This window comes from Chenopodium album, chromosome 19 (genome assembly GCF_948465745.1).
Source record: "Chenopodium album chromosome 19, dcCheAlbu1.1, whole genome shotgun sequence".
Classification (NCBI taxonomy): Eukaryota; Viridiplantae; Streptophyta; class Magnoliopsida; order Caryophyllales; family Amaranthaceae; genus Chenopodium; species Chenopodium album.
In genome coordinates, this window is record NC_137852.1 from 41,228,544 (window position 1) to 41,249,548 (window position 21,005).

The 21,005-nt window shown below is 36.9% G+C and overlaps 3 protein-coding genes across 3 annotated transcripts; all 3 read left to right on the plus strand.

The window, feature by feature from the left end:
• Positions 1–8,984: 8,984 nt before the first annotated feature.
• LOC145595648 (jasmonate-induced oxygenase 4-like) lies at positions 8,985–11,792 on the plus strand. Its single transcript, XM_081652065.1, has 4 exons — positions 8,985–9,322; positions 9,937–10,184; positions 10,747–11,074; positions 11,393–11,792. The coding sequence occupies exons 1-4, from the start codon at positions 9,035–9,037 to the stop codon at positions 11,627–11,629; spliced, it is 1,101 nt and encodes a 366-aa protein (XP_081508191.1). The 5' UTR covers positions 8,985–9,034; the 3' UTR covers positions 11,630–11,792.
• A 3,727-nt stretch (positions 11,793–15,519) lies between these two features.
• LOC145594393 (protein LATERAL BRANCHING OXIDOREDUCTASE 1-like) lies at positions 15,520–17,323 on the plus strand. The gene is made up of 4 exons (XM_081650705.1): positions 15,520–15,651; positions 15,995–16,242; positions 16,545–16,872; positions 17,084–17,323. The coding sequence occupies exons 1-4, from the start codon at positions 15,520–15,522 to the stop codon at positions 17,321–17,323; spliced, it is 948 nt and encodes a 315-aa protein (XP_081506831.1).
• A 2,742-nt stretch (positions 17,324–20,065) lies between these two features.
• On the plus strand, positions 20,066–20,738 carry LOC145594394 (protein SRG1-like). Its single transcript, XM_081650706.1, has 2 exons — positions 20,066–20,332; positions 20,499–20,738. The coding sequence occupies exons 1-2, from the start codon at positions 20,066–20,068 to the stop codon at positions 20,736–20,738; spliced, it is 507 nt and encodes a 168-aa protein (XP_081506832.1).
• Positions 20,739–21,005: the final 267 nt, after the last annotated feature.

Below are 21,005 nucleotides of genomic sequence, written 5' to 3' on the forward strand. Positions count from 1 at the left end.
AAAAGTCCCCGGCAAAGTTGAAAAATCTGGTAGGCTGGCCAAATGGGCTTTCGAGCTCACTGAGTTCAGCATCAGCTACCAGCCGAGAGCAGCCATCAAGGCTCAGGCTCTAGCGGACTTCCTGGCCGAATGCTCGTACCAGGAGACGGTGGACGAGGAAAAGAAAGTCTGGACCGTTTTTACGGATGGATCTTCCACCGTAAATGGTTCGGGGGCAGGGGTAGTGATAACCTCTCCCGAAGGCAAATCCGATCCTTTGAGTATGCACTCAAATTTTCTTTCAAAGCTTCAAACAACGAAGCCGAATATGAGGCAGCAGTTGCTGGCCTAGAATTGTGCATCTCTTTAGAAGCCGAACATGTTTGTCTGAAAACAGACTCTCAGCTAGTTGCGTATCAGATCAGGGGCGACTATGAGGCCAAAGAGCCCTCAATGATAGCTTATCTCGCCAAGATCAAAACAATCATCACAAAGTTGAGAACTTTTGAAGTTCAGCTGATCCCAAGGGGTCAGAATGCTCAAGCCGACGCACTCTCCAAACTTGCTAGTTCTACTCTCACTGAGCTGAACCGATATGTATATGTGGAAGTGCGCCAAGAAAGAAGTGTCGACGAAGCACCTGAGGTGTGCAGCGTTGACCACGAACCAAGCTGGATGGACCCCATCCTTGCTTTCAAGCTTCGGAGAGGAATTCCCGAAGACAAAATCCTAGCCTCCAAGCTGAAGCGAACCAGCTCAAGGTTCATTATCTTCAGAGGGGATCTTCTAAAAAAATCTTTCTCAGCCCCATTGTTGAAATGCGTGGGTCCAACACATGCTGATTACATCCTTCGGGAAATTCACCTCGGCATCTGCGGGAACCATATTGGGGGAAGAATTTTTTGCCCATAAAGCATTGAGGGCAAGGTATACTATTGGCCCACCATGATCTCAGATGTTAAGGAACTGGTCAGAAAGTGTGAAAAATGCCAGAAATTCGCACTAGTTATCCATCAGCCAGCCAGAGATCTTCAGCCGATCCTAAATCCGCTTCCATTTGCCCAATGAGGATTGGATATCTTGGGTCCCTTTCCAGATGTTCCATAGAAAAAAAGATGGTTGATAGTCGGCATAGACTATTTCAGCAAATGGATTGAGGCCGAAGCAACTTCGAATATCACAAAGAAGACTATCAGAAAGTTCATCTGGAAGAATATTATCACTCGCTTCGGTATTCCGAAGGTCTTTGTCTTTGATCATGGGAGGCAATTTGACAATCTGCCGCTGAGTCGTTACACTGACCAGTTTCGTATCAAGTTGGCATACTCAGCAGTGTGCCACCCGCAAAGCAATGGTCAAGCCGAAGCTGCAAATAAGCAGATCCTCAATGCTTTGAAGAAGAGGATTGAAGATCAAAAGTCCAAGTGGATAGAGGAACTCCCCGAAACTCTCTGGTCACTTCGGACAACTGAAAAAGAGGCAACGAGCCACTCACCTTTTGAGCTGGTGTATGGTGCCGAAGCCGTCCTTCCGGTGGAAATTGGATCTGAAAGTCTGCGAGTGCACCACTTCTCGGCTAAGAATGAGCAACTTATGAAGGAATCCCTCGATTTCCTTGACGAAGTAAGAGACTCGGCTCGAGACAGAATGGCTGCATACAAGCAAAGAATCAGCAAATTTTACAACCGAAGGGTTCATGCGAGGCCTCTCAAAATTGGAGAACTCGTCCTCCGGAACGCTGCTGTAAATCAGAAAAGCCGAATTCATGGGAAACTCTCAGCTACTTGGGAGGGAGCTTACGAGATCTATGATGAGATTCAGCTTGGAACATACCGACTTCGGCAGTTGGATGGAACTGAGCTGAAAAATCACTGGAATGCCGATGTACTTAAGAAATATCATGTGTAAACACTTCGGGGCAGAACAATCTGTGTAAGTACGTTTTCAATTATTAATGAAAGACCTCAGAGCCACAATTTCCATAAATATTTGCAATTTTTATTCTTTCAATTTTCTTTATTCTATCCACTCTTTAAGGGTTTCCTTCAGCACTCTCTGAAGCCTTCGCCTTTAAGGCACCAGGTTTCAGATTGCCGATAAACTTGCCTAAAAAAGAACATCAGTCTTTCAGCCGAAGCAAACGCTTCGGTAAGACTTGTTCTCCGAGGCAATGAGTCCATGGACGAATCTGGGATATTGCCTTAACAGAGCCCTGTATCCTAGAAGGTTATTGTCTAAGGCATTCCTTAAGTTGGCCTTGTGTCTCAGATATCCATCCTTTCAGATAGACAGAAAACCAAGAATAATAGCATAACTGTTAGAAATTTTTTGAAGTATTAAAAGCTTCATCTAAAACCAAAAGAGACAGGCAGTCATCTCAAAAATCCGAATACAGAATCTTCAGATTTCTAGGGGGCAATAAACTCTACAAGTGCAAGCTGGAAACTTCCAGAGCCGAAAGTCTTTTTACTTAGCAAATTTTTTGCCAAAATTTCAAAGAATCAGATAAGCAAATGCACAAGTTTAAAGTAAGAGCAATGGAAGAAAAAGACATCAGATTAATGAGAAATATGCTCGGATTACGAGCTAAAAGTTAGAATGTTTCATAACATAATAAAGCATCGGCAGCCGCCCATAAGCGAAAAATTACAGCTGCTGAAATTCTTACAAGACAAAAATTAAAGTTTTTGTACACTAAGGCAAGCTGAAGCAAAAACAAAGGCAAAAAAATTCAGAAGCGGCAAGTCAGAAATTAAGCACAAGTAGATCCGCAAGATTCTGAAGACGACTGCCCGAGTCCCTAGGCTTCAGCTGAAGGATTGGGCTGATTAGCAGCGCTAGAGTCTTTGGTAGCCTCGGCACCAGCTGCTGAGGAAGTAGGCTGTGCATTTGCCTGAGCTTCCCTCTCTCTTCTCTCAGCCTCTTCTTCAGCAGCTTCGGCCTCCAAAATGACCATCTCAGCTGGGCTAGCAAACTCCATGTGCGGATCCTCGGGATCCTCAGCCCAAGCAGCGCACTGGTCCCAATTCAGCTCAGGGGCAGTATGAAGGGCTAACCTTCGGGCCACTCTAAACCCATTCTTATAGCCTAGCTGATATTCCTCTTGGGTATAGATCTTGACCGAAAGCTGCGCCTCAGCATCAGCCAGTTTCTTCTTGACCTCCTCCAAGTTTTTCAGGGAGGTAACCTGCTGCTCCTTCAACTTATCCTTGGCCTCATCCAGCTGCAGCTGAACCCTGTTGGCTTCTTCGTTCTGGTTGTGTAGCTGGCTCCTGACCAGCCTAATGGTGGTCTTAGCCTAGGACAGGTCATTCTCTTTGGCCTTTAGCTGGTCAGAAAGCTTTTGCAGCCTCTAACTTTGGGCCTCAATAGTAGTCTTGGCCTGGGAGATCTGAGCATCTCTAGCCTTCAACGCCTCATCTGCAGTTTTTGTCTGGGCCTCCAGCACTTCAATTCTCTGCCGGAGCTCCTGAGTTTGGCTGGCCACCCTTGCGTTGACCTCCTCCTCTATTTGGCGCTCGATACCAGCTCTGAAGCTGGGGATGTCTACGGCCCCGTACTCATTAATGAGTTTCTTGCATTCAAGAACAGTGGGGAGGACCTCATTTTGCATGGCAGTGCAGAAGGTCTGGAGAGCCTCAGCAGCCTGCTTCTCATATTTCTCGGCCTCAGCCTGCTTCTCTTCGGCTACCTTGGCCTTCAGCTCGGCCAACTTTGCCTCAACTTGGGCAAGCTCTAGCTTGTGCTGGAGCGAATCTATCAGCTTTACAGTGAGAGTCTGATTGTGCACGACCTGATAACCGGGACACAAGTCAGTAAAAAAATTAAAAAATTAAAAATAAAATAAAATAAAATAAAAACACAACTGAAGAGCTGAAGTTACAAAAAACTAAAGAGTACCTGCATCAGCACTCGTTGGTTGTCTACGGCAGGGTCAGGGACCCTTCGGCTAGGTTCAACTGAAGGAGTTATGTCTTCGTTGTGTGCAATTACTAGATATATAATTGGATCAAATTATGGAGATAATTAAGTCCGGACATTTGGGTCGTCGTTTTGCCATAGCTAGAGGTACTTACGATCTTGGACTAGTAAAATAGGCCAAAGCCCAATTGGACGGATCCTATAAGGTCACAGAAAGGGGCTAGATCGAGCATTAGAGGACGAGGCCCATCATGGGCCTCATCACTCTAGGTAGCCGGCCACATGGATTGGATTAGAGGGCTTTGGGCTTCGTGCCCTAGTCTTTGGGCATCGTGCCCTAGTCTAATTATAATGAGATTATAAATAGACCAGGTGCCTAGGTTTGCAAGTAAGCAGTTTACTGATTTTTTGATCAATCCTGAATTAGCAAACACGAAACCCAACCCCTCTCAAAGTCCTCTCTCTCACGGCTCTCTCCTCCTCATTGGCGCCAGTGGTGTCTTGTGGTGGTGGTGGTTCGTGCGGTGGTCGGTTGTCCGAAAAAGTGGTGATCGCGGTTTTTCTCAATCACTTGACCAATCTAGTATTGGTGGACGGCTTGTTCGAATCTCGTGGACTAAGTAGAGGATCAACACTTGGGGCTCTATTCTCACCCTGATTTGCCTGTCGAATAACTACGTGGAATTCACGCTTCAAAGGTATGATTATGTGTCTTGTGTGTTATGCATGTGATTCTTGGGATTAGGTGCTTAATTGAATATGATTCATATTATTTCCGCTGCATAGTACCTATAAACTCTTACATCAACCGTCCTAGCAGTGGCCTTAAGTGACCACTCTCGTGCCCGATCCACCTCGGACATGCCTGAGAAATCTCCGAAGACAACCGCAGCCTCCTCCCGATGTTTTCCCTAGATAGTCTCTCTGACACTGGAGGGGACGGGAATGAAGGGGGCATGGAACCCCATCTCTTCATACCTAAAATTCTGGAAGGTAGTGATGACGAAGGGGCTTCGGTATTTTGACCCTTCGGCTCTTCAGCAATTTCATCGAGGTTGATTGTCTCAGCCTCCTCTTCCTTCGGCTGCTCCAGAAGAACGTCAGCTTCACGCTGAATCTCAGCAGCAAATCCTTCATCTGTTGCAACTTCAGCCGTCTTAACAACTGCAACAGATTCATCAGCTACCCAGTGGTAGCAGCGTCCTCAGCCGAGAGCTTATTAGCAGCGCTCTCCTGGTTCAGCTCTTCGTCATGGACCCCTCCCTTCGGATCGGGAGTTCTTTGGTCCACCTCCATTTCTCGGGTCTCGGGAGGTGGTGGAGGGGTCTATGGCGGCAGTTGTATTGGGGGTGGAGGAACCCTCGGCGAGGCTATACCATCAGTAGGCTCTCTAATGTTGATGCCCCAGTTGGCATCGGTCTCGTCCCAAACTGATTAGGGCCCGGCATTGCCATTCTTCTTCTCCTCTTGATGAGGGGTTGTTCGTCCATTTCCGAGTCTTAAGTCTCAGATCTGGAGAGATCTTCAGAAGTGGCAAGTGCCTTCCCTTCTCTTCTTTTTCTGCCTTCCTCGTTAGTCAACAGAAAACGGGGGGCAGGAAAAGGGTAAAAAAACGCTAAATAAACCTTGAAGAACTTACCGAGGTATGCAGACGAGCTTCGTTTGTCGCTGCTTCTGCTTCGGCAGCTCTGGAGGTCCCTTCACCTCCTTCAAGGGCTTCAGCTACCCTAGCTACCTCTTTAGCGATTCTGGCAGCCTCCTCTTCTTCAGGGGACAAGCGCCTCAGAGGATCCCGCTTAGCCCACCAGGGTTTTCGCTTCAGATAGTCTGCAGCAGGCTCAATCTGAAACAGAGTAGAATGCAGGTGTAACGGGCACTTCTTGGGGTTAGTAATTGTAGGGGCGCAGTCCAGCACAACCCTTTCAGCGTTTACCCCCAAACGCTCGTAGTCAATCCTAGAGTTGCTCTCGTTCAGCTTTGAAAAACAAAGACAAACGAATCAGTTTAATGGAACAGACACTGAAAAGCGCTGAAGTAATTACAAAATAAAAAAGGAAATGCAAGTACTCGGCCCCAGCCGAAGATGCTTACTGTCTCGGTACTTTCGGCTGAGGCCGACAACAGCTAGTATGTTCTCTTGGAACGCATAGTAGGAGTCTGGAAGCCAGTTCTCCGGAATATGCTTCAGTCGACCAGTCCCTCCGAGATTATCCTTCTTCCCGAAGAGAGTCAGTTGCTGATAGCTAGGATGGCTAGCAGCATCAGGTTCTTCGGGACCCAAGTCCTACATACTTGGGTCAAGAGGTTCAGAGAGGTAGCGGGGAGCGCCGAAGAAGTAAGGGTGATCAGGATTCGAAGGGGCCCTGACCCAGATCCATTGGCCTCTCCAGTCTTTATCTGAAGAGTTATTCGGCCACATCGTTTAAAAGGGCGGATGGCTCTCAATCCACTGCCAGCCAGAGCCATGGTGATCGTACCTGCTCTGGGTGTTCGGCACAAGCTTGTGCAGCTTTTTGAAAAAATGCAGATTCGGTTCAAGACTAAAGAACCGGCACACCCAAAGATACGTCATCACCCTTCGGATGCTGACGGGCGCTAATTGGCACAAAGAGATCCTGTACTTTATCAGCAAGTCCCTGACGAAGGGATTCAGGGGGAATTGGAGCCCGTATTGTAACTGCCGAGTGTACACCCCTACATATCCTGGGGGTGGACGATGAATTCTTTCTGTCGCAGTGGGCATTCGGCACCAATACCCATCCTGCTAAAAAATGCCATAGTACAGCTCAATCTGTTAGGCAAAATGGTAGGTTTCAGCGTTCCTAACCCCCCTAGGGTAAGGGGCATACCCCATCATGGCCGAGATGGCCTCGGCGTTCTTCCATTCAGTAGCCCCGGGAAGCAACTCTCAGGGCGCGGCGGCCAGAGTTTCCTCCTGCCCAGAAACGCTCTCCTCCCCCGCCCCTTGGGGAGGCGCCGAAGCAATTGAGACCGCCCGAAGTCCTGTTTCGGGGTCGGGTCTGACAGCTTCCCCATTCCAACTGTTTATTTGGTCCCTTGGATGCGGAGTTTGTCGCGGTTGCCGGCATTGTCTAGTTCTTCCTCTAGCCATGTCGGATTTTCGAAAGAAAAGTCGAAGAAAAGAGGGGGAGAAAAATCGAAGGAAAATCAAAGAAAATTACCCTAATCAGAAGCGGAATTTGCCGATCTACGAGTTAGGAGCAACAAATTTCAATTTCAAAGCTTTATTTTCGGGGATTCAGTGAAGTTTCAATGCGAAATCAAGGGTATTTTGCGAGTTTGGAGTATGAATTTGTGAAGAAGTGAGGAGAGAGAGTGCTGAAACCGGCTTATATTTCTAGAAATGGAAATTTTGGGAGTCCGCACCCTTAATTTCTCTTAAATACCTCATTAAGTAACCGTTAAATACACTCCCTCCAAATTAACTACCCATTATCCGTCCAACTTCCTCCATTATCCACCCAAACAGCCGTTATTTCATTAATTGCGGTTTAAATTCAAATTTTTGGATTAATTAAATCATTTACTTCCCTCCTTTTTTGATTAATTAAAACCCGACCCATCATTCTTCCAAATCGGGTCTGGGGGGCAAGTTGTTTGGGTCCAATTTACCTGATTGGGTCTGGTCTATAAATGATTCAATTTAAAGCCCAAGGTCAAATGTTCAACTCTCCAATCCATGCCAAGTCAAGGTCCAAGTCAACATGGCAAGCCCATTTGGCTTTAGGCCCATTCCTCCAATTATGCAAAGGTATAAAAGCCATCAATTGTATCGTTTTACATTCATTCACAGATAGTCTCAAGCAATTAATTCTCTTGCATAGCTTTCTCTCTCTAAACACTGTCTGACTTCGGCATCGGAGGGGCCTTCCTCGGCACAAACCCCGAGGCCAGTTTACGTATGTTTGCTGTGCAGGAAATCCTCGACCCAACATCACTTGGAACGAGCTAGTCTTCATCCACCTCACAGGACCTTCGGCAAGGTCCCATCGTTTTCATCCAAACACGATATAACGAATGTATCACAAATACTAGTACAAGTTAGACCTGGAAATCCTGACCCGACCCTAATGACCCGACCCGTAACCTAAAGTTGACCCAAAAGCATTGAACCGAAAATGACCCAAACTCGAACTAACCCGACCTGACCTGAACCCGACCCGAAATGGAGTTGACCCGAACATGACCCGATGACCTGAAGTGACCCGACTCGAATGACCTGACCCGAAATTGACCCGAAACCCGAACTTGACCCGACTCGAAATGACCCGAAACCCGAAGTGACCCGACCCAATTTTAACCCGAATTGATTGACCCGAATCAACCCGACCCGAATTGACCCAAATAATAAGAGAATAGGATGAAATGGTGAACTACTTGTTTTAAGGCTTCTTTATTTTCTAAGTAATAGGTACTCACGATTTTTTTTTTTTTTTTAACGATTTTACTTTATTTTTCCAACTATTTTTTTTAAGTGAATTTATTTTGGTGACTTTTTTTTTAACGATTTTATTTTATTTTTCCAACTATTTTTTTTAAGTGAATTTATTTTGGTGACCCAACACAAACTTGACCCGAATAGACCCGACCCGAGTTGACCCGACTCGAAATTGACCCGAAAATTGATCCTAAATATTGACCCGACCCAAACTTGACCCGAAGTGCTGACCTGAATTTGACCCGAAACCCGAGTCGACCCGAACCCGACCCGAACATTTGCTGACCCGAACTTGACCCGACCTGAATTGACTCGACCCGAATCCGACCCGAATGACATGTTTGCCAGGTCTAGTACAAGTCAACGTTAGAAATCAACGGTAAAGCGCAATAAATTTGATCAACCGACTTAAATTAAAACTACAAACTTAACTTTTGTCAAAGTAATAAGCTCACTTTTCCTTTTCAAATTTATGTATGTTCCCATTATTTGAAGTCTAACATTCTAGATTTCTAGTAAACTAATAAGAAGTCCACTCTTAACATTTAATAATTAATATATTATATATACCAATAATAATAATAATAATTCAATTCACAACCAAATTAACTAACTTCTTTTCTCAAAAAAAAAAAAAAAAAAAAAAAAAAAAAAAAAAAACTAACTTCTAAAATTATGAGCATGTCTTCATACAAAGTTATTACCAAGGATGCACAACAAGTAACACTAGAACAACCTTCCATGCCTATTGTAGATATCCTAGAAACCGCCGGCGGCGAAGATGTGCTGGAAATGTTTACTAGGGAATCCGGTAACCAAAGCCTCGCAGCCGATCCCTCGGCTCTTCCTTGGATGGACTGCCCTGTCATTGACATGTCTCTCCTGTCGTCGTCCTCCGAGGTGGAGGCTGCGGAGGAGCTGAGAAAACTTCATTCTGCTCTTGTTTCATGGGGCTCCTTTCAGGTTCACTTCTCTTATTATATATATATTTTTTTTAATTAAAGTTAGTTAATTATTTATTTATGTTTATTTATAGTGGTGTGGGTAGCCAAATTCGTCTTTACCACTTTAAATAAAGGCCATGTTCTAATATTAAAAAGTAGGCCCCTTATAATAAAAAAGGTATTTTAATATTTATAATTTATTTATAAAAAAAAAAAAAAAAAAATCAAAACCGTATTAAAATTACTACGTACTTCGTATAATCGTATATTAGTATCTACTCAATAAAAAATCATTTATAAGCATATACTAGTATCATGGTAGATTAAATACTGTGTAAACAATATATTAAAGGTTAGATATTGAATTAATTGTAATGTTCAGTTAAAAGAATATCGGTCAATAAATGTACTTTTAGGTCCTAAAGTATCCGTAAAAAAAAAAAAAAAAAAAAAAAAAAAAAAAAAAAAAAAGGTCCTAAAGTATTATTTTTTTTGTAAAAGTCATTTTTAATAAAGTAGTTACTCCGTAACATAAAATGTTATTTGTGACAAATATTTCAAAACTTTATTTAGTTGAAACTCGACTATTTGTTTTTCTTTATTATCTTAAATATAATTTTCATGACATTGCAGCTCATAAATCACGGAATAACAGAGTCATTGTTGGATAAAATACGTGGTAATAGCAAAGAATTCTTTGTACTTCCTGTCGAGGAAAGGATGAAGTATTTAAGGGCACCCAATAACCCTGAAGGCTATGGAAACGACACCGTATTGTCAACAAATGTACCTCATAATTGGAATGATCGTTTGTATCTTAATGTCTACCCTGAAGATCAACGAAGGCTAGTTTTTTGGCCTCAAAATCCTTCTGATTTTAGGTTAGAAACCCTTTTTTTTCCTCATCAATTAATTTCTATATTATAATTTATTTGATTATATTGGTTTTGACTTTTGATTTTGCTTAGATTTAATTTACATGGTAAGAATTATGTGTGTTTTTTGAAATGTTATATATAAGGCGGATTTACGTTAATTTTATTGTAAGACGGTCAATTTAAGGATAACTTTAACAATTTTAGTGGTAACTTTAATCCTTTTAAAGGTAACTTTTAAGTAATAATGAGTTTGATTGTATTTTAATGTGTAATTTCCTAATGGATACATGCTATGATGCCAATGATGGTTAATATGATTAATATGTTACATTAGTGTTTTCTAAGAGTAAATTTATGTTCAAAAAATGGTACGAGTAACTTCTGTATTGTATAAGGGTAACTTTATATACTTTTAGGATAACGTGACTTTAACCCGTCTTACAATAACTTAATAAAAGTCCGCCTTAATCAAGAATTTGTTTTTTTATTTTTTTATTTTATTTTATTTGATGGTATGTGTGTGCTTTTGGGAAATTGCATTTTTTCTAATAGCAATAAATTTCAGGGGAACTTTGCATGAATTCACCATGAAAGTTAAAGAAGTGAATGAAACAATAGTTAAAGCAATGGCGCGATGCTTAGGTTTAGAAGATAATAGCTTCCTTGAGGAATATGGTGAAAGCGTGACAATGCAAGCTAGAATAAACTATTACCCTAAGTGTCCATTTCCTGAACTAGTTCGCGCCTCAAGAACACATTCGGATGCATCCGCCATGACAATCCTCTTGCAAGATAAACAAGTTGAAGGCCTTCAAGTTCTCAAAGATGATAGCTGGTTTAAAGTCCCCATTATCCCTAATGCTCTCTTTGTTAATGTTGGTGATCAAATGGAGGTACCTTTTTGTTTAAAGATATACATATATATACTAACCGATTTAAACTTAAAACTAATCTCATAATTAGCTAGTCATGATCATTTTGAAATTTCAAAATCATATTTTAATAATAATATGTAGACGTGCAAAAAATAATCATAAATAGTAATGGGTAAGACCAAAGTATGTAATGTACAATTTTATTGTTACATATATAAATAGTGCAACGTAGTAGTAAGTCTAGTAACAAAGGTCAAAGGTTAGTTGTATAAAATTTAATTAACTTATAATTAAGTAGTTTTTTTTAATACATTTTGTAATTATATATATTTGTAGATAATGAGTAATGGGATATTCAAGAGTGCAGTACATAGAGTGGTTGCAAACTCAGAGAAAGAAAGGCTATCAATAGCAATGTTCTGTTCTCCATGTTCAGAGATGGAAATTGGACCGTTAAAGAAATTGGTGAATGAAAATCAACCTCCTTTGTACAAGAATATTAAAGGATATGGGTATATATTCTTTCAGTACCACCCCAAAGGTGAAAGACCAATTACATCCATGAAGATCTAACTAGAATTATACTCCCTATATACAATTCGGCATCCTAATAATAATCTATCGTGGTTATTTTGAATACTAGTTAAGGCTTAAGGGTATGTACGTACGTGTGTTGTATGTATCTATTCACTTCATAAATGAAACCTTTCGTGTACTGTTGTTTAATACTTTGAAAATCGTGTATCATAATGATATAGTATTATTTTTTGTAATTTATATTGGTAAACAAAAGTACTTGTATCATATTTATTGGTAAACAAAAGAACCAAAGGAGCCTCACAAGGTCAGAATGTTCGATCAAATGTTGAATTTGGTTGGAGATGTGAAGGATGTAATATAGTGTACTATATATAATTTTTTAGCCAAGGGAAGATGTAGAGGAGCAAGTTCGTTTTCAATTGGATACATCCACCCTACGAGAGTTTGGCTGCATATTAAGCGCCTAGCATAAAATTTAAAACTAATTGGCGCGATTGTTAAGAGCATCTCCAATGGAAAGTTACAATTTGTTGTAGCCTACCTTGTGACATCAATAATTTAAGCTCCTATATTTTCAAGCTACAATATACTACAATGGTTAGCAGCATTCACTTGTAGCTCGCTAGGAAAAAAAAAATAAAAAAGAATAAATAATATTATCCATGTGTCCTGATCTAAGTGGAAGATGCTTAAATGTAGAAAAATAAGCAGTACTGCTTGTTTGAGCAGGGCTGCTCATATAAGCTACATTCAACAATTCAATCCAATGGTAAGCTACATGTTTATAATTTTAATTAACTAGGTTAGTTCCCGTGCCATGCACGGTACTTTTCAATAATTGATTTTAAAAACATGACAAAATCAAAAAATGATAAAAAATATTATTTGTTGATTTAATATTCACATTTTATTATTTAAGCCCGTAGCTTCTATTACATGGTTAAAAAATTAAGAAATTAATATATAATTTTTTTTTTTGGTAATAAACGTATATAATTTATTATATGTCTTTCATTCCTTAAATATATAAATTGTCCACATTCACATGTCACAAATTACTTGTATGTTAAGAATATTATTTTTAATTTATTTGCTTAACTTATTAGTTGTCAATATTTTTTTTGGAAAGCTAAATCAAATCTTCTACTGTTGTATATTTCATATGTAATTATTACTTATATGTAGAAAGATTTTTTCCTTATATAACTTTTTTTTTCAAAAAAAATAAATAAATAAAATAAAAATAAAATAAAAAGATAAGGAACACACCAGGAAATGACACGTGTCATTGCTGGTGTGTCTTTTAGTATGTAGTATTGATTGATGATTTGCAAGCAAGTCCTTTCTCCATACCATTGGAGATGCTCTAAACTAGCTTACCATTCTTATATGTTTGTCAATCTTTCTCTCCATCTCCTTTTTAAATTAGGGACTAGTAGTCACAACTACGGAGTAATATATGTGGGTCATTTTTTTAACAATTGATCAATTTTCTATAGTCTTTAGCGCTTGTTCACATTTACTGAACTGATTGGAGCTGAACTGAACTGAACTGAAATGAAATGAATATTTTATGAGAGAAGGAAATTAGAAACTGGACTGGACTGATTGGAGCTGAACTAAACTGAACTGAACAGAAATTAAGCTGAACTGAACAGGCCCTAAGCTAAAGACCTACTCCGTAATACTTACATGAAGTTTGGCCATATCGACATAGTCAAAGAATTCCCCCTTGACAAAAACAAGTCATAATTAAGTGAATTAGTAGCGTACAATGATAAACATAATCACTTCTTAAATTAGCTATATTATGTCCTCCATAATACGGAGTACTTATATTAGTACCCTTCAAGCTCTTCCATTGACTAATACAGCTAACAGATTGCCTTGATTAGACAAACTCTAAATGTAGAATGATCAAAGCTATGCAATATAAAGTTTTAATTTAGGTGATCTAATGTCAAAACAACGTATCTTTATATGCGACTATATTTGATGGGTTGTGGATGTTCTCACTATTGTTAATATAAAGTGTTATTTTTTTTTTTTATTTATTTATTTTTTTGATAATTTTGGTCATCAAGTACCATGTAAATTTAGAATAATCAAAAAAATTTTGGTGTCATCAAGTACCATTGAAATTTGAGGAACTTTCTTCCTAAATAAATAAAAATAAAAATAAAACCATTGAAATTTAAGGAACCTTCTTTTTTTTTTTTTTTTTTTTTTTTTTTGGAGATCAAGTACGACCATCTAAATTTAGGGATTTTGTGTTTATATATATAATCCACTTTTTATCTTTTTTTATAATTTTAAGAAGTTTGCATAAAATAAAAATTTGTAAGAAGTTATTACAAACATTTCAACCCCTTAGACAGGTAATTCTAACAAAGAACTTTACTAATCTATATAGGTCGTATTAACTATCTTATCAATTTCAATACCTTATTAATTAGCTTCATCTACTATCTTTTCAATTTCATTTAGCTTGTAGGTTTAATCTCTTCATCAATCTGTATTGCCAAACCTTACAGTCACATTGTAAATAAATGTATAAAATCGGATTACCCCCTTCCCTTCCCCCCACAACCCTATCACGAGAATGAGTAGGGATGAGGAATCGAACCCCATCACTTGGGTCATCCTTCCATCTCCTAGATCCTGAATACTAGTTACATACACATGCCAATAACAACTAGTTTAAAGGGACAGGTGATCTTGAAACATACAAGTATTATAGCTCTTCGATTAACGTATCACTTTTGCATGATCAATATCGTTGCTAGTATTATGTTTTTAGTTTTATGTATGATTTTACATTCATTTGATGTGATATTTGTATGTTATCTTAAAATTAGTACTCGTAATATATATATACTAATTAATTGATTTTAATTTTCCTAACTAATGTATTGCAAAGGATTATTATTTTCACTTTTTCATTATCCGGGAAAAGAAGAAAACAATAAGCAACAAAAATTAAATTGAAATAACAAACCGGCTAATTTTCCCCTTTTATTCAACAAAGACTAGGTTAAAACATGTGCGATGCACGGTTTATATAAAACCTATTTTTAATTTGTATATTTATAATAAATCACTATTATACATGAATATAAATAAGAATTATGTACATTTTGTATTCTAAAATCTTTTATATTCATCAACTTTATGATATAATATCTATTCGATGTCATTTAATTCATAGTTCAATGTAGGAGGTGATTTATAAGTGTGCTATTTAAAATTTTCTAAATGTCGTACGATAAATTGATAGGTTTTAGTTGTAAGGAAGAAGCTTCCAATATTTAAATTTCAAAAATGTTAAATAGGATAGCTCTACATTAAAAAAAAATTAAAAAAAAATTAAAAAAAAATAAAATAAATAATAATAATAGTAATAATAATAATAATAATAATAATAATAATAATAATAATAATAATAATAAAAGCATCATCATTGCATTTAGGCGGAAAAAATTTTATTTAGAGAGTGACAAGTGGGCAGTGGTGACGTCAACATCTTCTGTTTTAGTAATAGTTAATAGATTAGCTTTTTTAATTTTTTTTTTAAATTTTTTATGTCACATAATTTCTATGTGTTTCTAGACCTTCCTTTGACCAAGAGAACTCTAATTTGTTAGGCTGTTACTTGACTTCTAATTTAGTTGAAAAAACAGAATGAAGAAAACTTTAAGAACATAGAATTTGACAAAAAATAATCAAAACAAACGAAGGAAAAGAAAATTGAGAAGATGAAAATTATCATAATGAAATTTGTATATATTAGGCCAGGTGATCATATCACAACTATACATTCAAGGCAGCTAATTAATACTACTAGTCAAATACTAAGCTAGCTTAGTTAACAAGCAAAAATCTTCTTAGATTTTGCAGCACCAAAAATCTACATAGTTGTAACAATGGCTGCTGATCTTCCATATATGGAAAACCATGTTATCGATTTCGCTCTCCTCTCATCTCCGTCTCCTGATGTGGTGGCCGACGAATTGAAGAAACTCCATGCTGCTCTCAGCTCATGGGGTTGCTTCCAGGTGAGCTCATCGTAAATTTTCTTTCTTTGAATTAGGGCATATTTACATAGTATTTGCCTTTATTTGTAGGGTTTTTCTTAGTGCAATAATCTAATTTTAAACATGGTTTAGCCACTCTGATATATAATTACGTCTATAAATTTATTTCTAATAAGAGGGTTTTGAAAGGCTATTTTACGTAAATTTTGTTACAAAACATTATTATAATGGTAACGTACTATTTATTATAAATAAAATAGACAAATTAAAGGCATTCTGATCTAACAAGCTAAGTTTAATTATTTGAGGAATTGTACGTACTAATAATGATAATTATGATCTTATCTATGTTGTTCGTTCTTAGCTTGTAAATCATGGCATGTCTGTGGAATACTTGGACAAAGTTAGAAATGTTGGGTTCGAATTCAATCGATTGCCTCAAGAGGAGAAAGAAAAATATTTAAGGACATCAACAGAACCTCAAGGTTATGGCAATGACTCAATCACGTCAAACAATGTGCCTCTCATATGGCAGTCTCGCTTATGGCTCACAACCTACCCTTTTGAGGAACGCAAACTTGATCGTTGGCCTCAAAATCCTCAGTCTTTTAGGTATACTTGTATACTTCGTATATTATATGTTATGGAACAATAATATATACATCATAATAAAGTTTAATTATTTTATACTGTAGTAAGGTTTGGTCTAAATTTTTTTGGTCTGATTTGATCATGTATACATATATACTCCGTCCTAGTTAGACCACCTTAAAAGTTTAAATTACATCATTTTATAAAGTAAACTTGTTAAATAATAATTTTGTTCTTTTAATTAGTCCATGTTATCTATAATTCTATACTCATTTTAAATATTAGTCCATTATATATGAACAAATCAAATTGATTGATTGCAGGGAAGTTTTGGAAGAGTATAGTATGAACGTGAAAACATTGCATGACAAAATGATCCAATATATGGCACGATGTTTGAACTTGGAAGAGAATAGTTTTGTGGAGGAATATGGAGGAACATTAGAAGTGACATCGAGATTTAATTATTACATACCATGTTCTTATGTTGAACAAATTCGAACCTCGAGCAAACATTCAGACTCGACCGCCATGACTTTTTTGTTGCAAGATAAAGAACTTGAAGGCCTTGAGTTTGAGAAAGATAACAAGTGGTTTAAAGCTCCTGTTCTTCCTAATGCTATCTTTGTCAATGTTGGTGACCAAATGGAGGTATATACGAGTATTTTTTATTTATAGCAGTAGTCATTTTAAAGATAAATACTGTAAAATTTTCACGAATTATTATTATTTTGTTATCTATAGAGAGCCCTAAATAGCAGTATATATAGGGTTTTTATCTAGTTAATTAGTCGATAGTCAAACTCTAGCGAGTTGAGCCTAATTTTTGAAATTCATACATGATTTTAACTTGCTTATGTAGATAATGAGCAATGGCATCTTCAAAAGCGCGGTACATAGAGTGGTGCCAAACCCGGAAAAGGAAAGGATCTCTCTACCATTGTTCTGCGGCCCTGCTCAACATAAAGAAATCGGACCTCTGAAAGCTTTGATAACCGAAGATCAACCAGCTATTTACAAAAGAGTCAATAACTACAAAGAAATCTTTTTTCGCTACCATCCCACGGGCATTAGACCCATCACAACTGTTAAGATGGTCTAAGCTAAGCTAATTGAAAGAATTTAAAACCAACCATGCATTGATGATTGGTTTGATATTCCATCACTATTATACAATACTTTGTTACAATCAAATAAATGTTATACAAATATAAAAGTATAGGTAGTTTTCATGTAATACGAAGCCAGCTAGCTAGCTAGCTACGTAGTGTACCAAATAATAAACGAATAATGTTGTTGTTTGATTATGAACAACGTTAAATAACATCGTGTTTGGGTTATATTTGTGTTCTCAAAAACTTTTGTATACACCCGGTTTTCAGTAATTTACTGTACATCGGGCACATTTTTGTCAGATTTAGTGTCACTTTTGTCAATTTAGTGCCACTTTTGTCAAATTTATCAATGAAGTATAAATAACTCATATATATCAGGGTAACTTTTGCGTATTTTATTATCACTTTATAACGGATGTTCATACTGAACATCCGTTTTATTTAAAAGTTTGTGTTCTAACAATTGATCAGTTTTCTACTAATAGTATGTGTACAGATCTAAATACCGATATAGTAAAAGAATAATCCCCGGCCCCCTTGATAATCGTATAAGTTGTGTGCAATGATATACATAATCACATTTTAAATTAAATAGCTATATTATGTCCTCCATAATATAATATAAATACCCTTCTAGCTCTTCCATTGACTAATACAGCTAAGAGATTGCCTTGGTTATTAGCCAAACTCTAAATGTAGAATGATCAAAGTCATACAATATAAAGTTTTAATTTCTTCTTTATTTTATTTTTTTTTGTTTAATTTATTAGGTGATCTAATGTCAAAACAACTTATTATTATATGCGACTATAATTTGATGGGTTGTGGATTTTCTCACTATTGTTGACATAGATTATTATTTTTTTTTTTTTTAATTTGAAAATGTTGGTGATCAAGTACCATGTAAATTTAGAATATTCCATCTTTATAAATAAAAAAATTGGTGATCAAGTAGCATTGATATTATTTAAGAAACTTTTTTTTTTTTAGTGATCAAGTTCCATCTAAATTTACGGATTAATAGTATATTAATCTACTAATTTTTTTTACTTTTTTTATATAATTTTAAAAAGTTTGCACAAAAAAATTTGGTAAAAAGTTATTTAAAACATTATGGAAATTTTGACAATTACCACCTACTATTTTTTCCATTTTAGCAATTACCACACCTACTTTTCTAAAACACCACCTAATTGTTTCCCAACCACTTTATGACGTCATGTGGGCCCCACTTATTACCTTCCCTCCTTTTTCCTTCCATTTCTTATTTCTCACTCGGTTTTCATCTCCCTTGACTTAGTTTTTTATGTCACATAATTTGTATGTCTTCTAGATCTTCCTTTGACCAACAGTTCTTATGTGAGGCTGTTATTACCTGACTTCTAATTGTAAGAGTTGAAAAAATAGAATAAAGAAAACTTTAAGAACATAGAATTTGAAAAATTAATCACACATTCACACAAACGAAGGAAAAGAATATTGAGAAGACAAAAATTATCATATAATGAAATTAATTAGTATATATTAGGTGATCATATCACTAGTTTACGTTCAAGGCAGCTAATAACTACTTCTAGCTAGTCTAATACTAAGCTAGCTTAATTAACAAGCAAAAATCTTCTTAAATTTTGCAACACCAAAAATCAACAACAATGGCTGCTTATCTTCCATATATGGAAAACCATGTTATCGATTTCGCTCTCCTCTCATCTCCGTCTCCTGATGTGGTGGCCGACGAATTGAAGAAACTTCATGCTGCTCTCAGCTCATGGGGTTGCTTCCAGGTGAGCTGATCATGAATTTTCTTTCTTTAGTTTAGGGCATATTTACATAGTATTTGCCTTTATTTGTAGGGTTTTTCTTAGTGCAATCTAATTTTAAACATGATTGAGCCACTCTGATAATTAAGTTTATAATATAATTTCTAATTAGAGGGTTTTGTAAAGTTATTTACGTAAATTTTGTTACAAAATATCGTGATTGTAACTTTTTTTTATTATGAAGTAGACAGAATCACTCCGATCTCACAAGTTTAATTATTTGAGGTATATATTGTACTTATGTACAAATGATAATGATGGTCTTTTCTATGTGTTTTTTAGCTTGTAAATCATGGCATGTCTGAGGAATACTTGGACAAAGTTCGAAATATTGGGTTCGAATTCAATCGATTGCCTCAAGAGGAGAAAGAAAAATATGCAAGGACAGCAACAGAACCACAAGGTTATGGCAATGACTCAATCACTTCAGATAATGTACCTCTCTTATGGCAGTCTCGCTTACGGCTCACAACCTACCCTTTAGAGGAACGCAAACTTGATCGTTGGCCTCAAACTCAGTCTTTTAGGTATACTTAGCTTATACTTCGTATTATGTTTTGGAATAAGCTCTTTAAATAAGCTTCCCACCAAACACCTTAAATTAGCTTATTTAATAGTTAATAAGCTAATGTTGGTCAAATAAGCTAATGTTGGTCAAATAAACTGTTTACCAAACACAGCCTAAACCTTTTAATAAAACAACATATATACAAAGCACATTATTGTATGTTTTAAACTTATTAAATTATTTTGTTCCTTTAATTTGTTCATATAATTTATACTCAACATGACTATTAGTCCATTATATATATTTAATCGATTATACGAACAAATCAAATTGTTTGCAGGGAAGTTTTGGAAGAGTACAGTATGAATGTGAAAACGTTGCATGACAAATTGATCCAATATATGGCACGATGTTTGAACTTGGAAGAGAATAGTTTTGTGGAAGAATATGGAGGAACATTACAAGTGATAGCGAGATTTAATTTTTACATACCATGTTCATATATTGACCAAATTCGAACCTCTAGCAAACATGCAGACTCGACTGCCGTGACTTTTTTGTTGCAAGATAAACAACTTGAAGGCCTTGAATTTGAGAAAGATAACAAGTGGTTTAAAGCACCCGTTCTTCCTCATGCTATCTTTGTCAATGTTGGCGACCAAATGGAGGTACGTTTTTTTTTTCTGGTTACGTTATTGTTATGTTATTCATAGAGAGAGCCACAAAGAACAGTGTGAAAATAATACAAAGTTTGATCTAGTTGATTAGTTGGCGGTCAACTCTAGCGAGCTGGGCCTAAATCTTGAAATTCATGATTTTAATATGCTTGTGTAGATAATGAGTAATGGCATTTTTAAAAGCGCGATACATAGAGTGGTGTCAAACCCGGAAAAGGAAAGGATCTCTCTACCATTGTTCTGCGGCCCTGCGCAGCATAAGGAAATCGGACCTCTGAAAGCTTTGATAACGGAAGATCAGCCAGTTGTTTATAAAAGGGTGAAAAATTACAATGAGATATTTTTTCGCTACCATCCCACGGGCATTAGACCCATCACAACTGTTAAGATGACCTAAGCTAATTGAATGAATACAAAACCAGCCATTGATTGGCTGGTTTTATATTCCATCACTGTTATACAATGTACTTTGATACAATGATCCAAATAAACATTATACAAATATACTTGAATTGATAGATTTCATGTAATACGTAGCTACCTTTTGTAGTTTTGTACGTGTAGCCCTTGCATTTGTTACGTAGTTGTGTACCAAATAAATTATATATGTCATCGTTTAATTAATTATAGACGTTGAATAATACCCTGTAACAATAATACTATA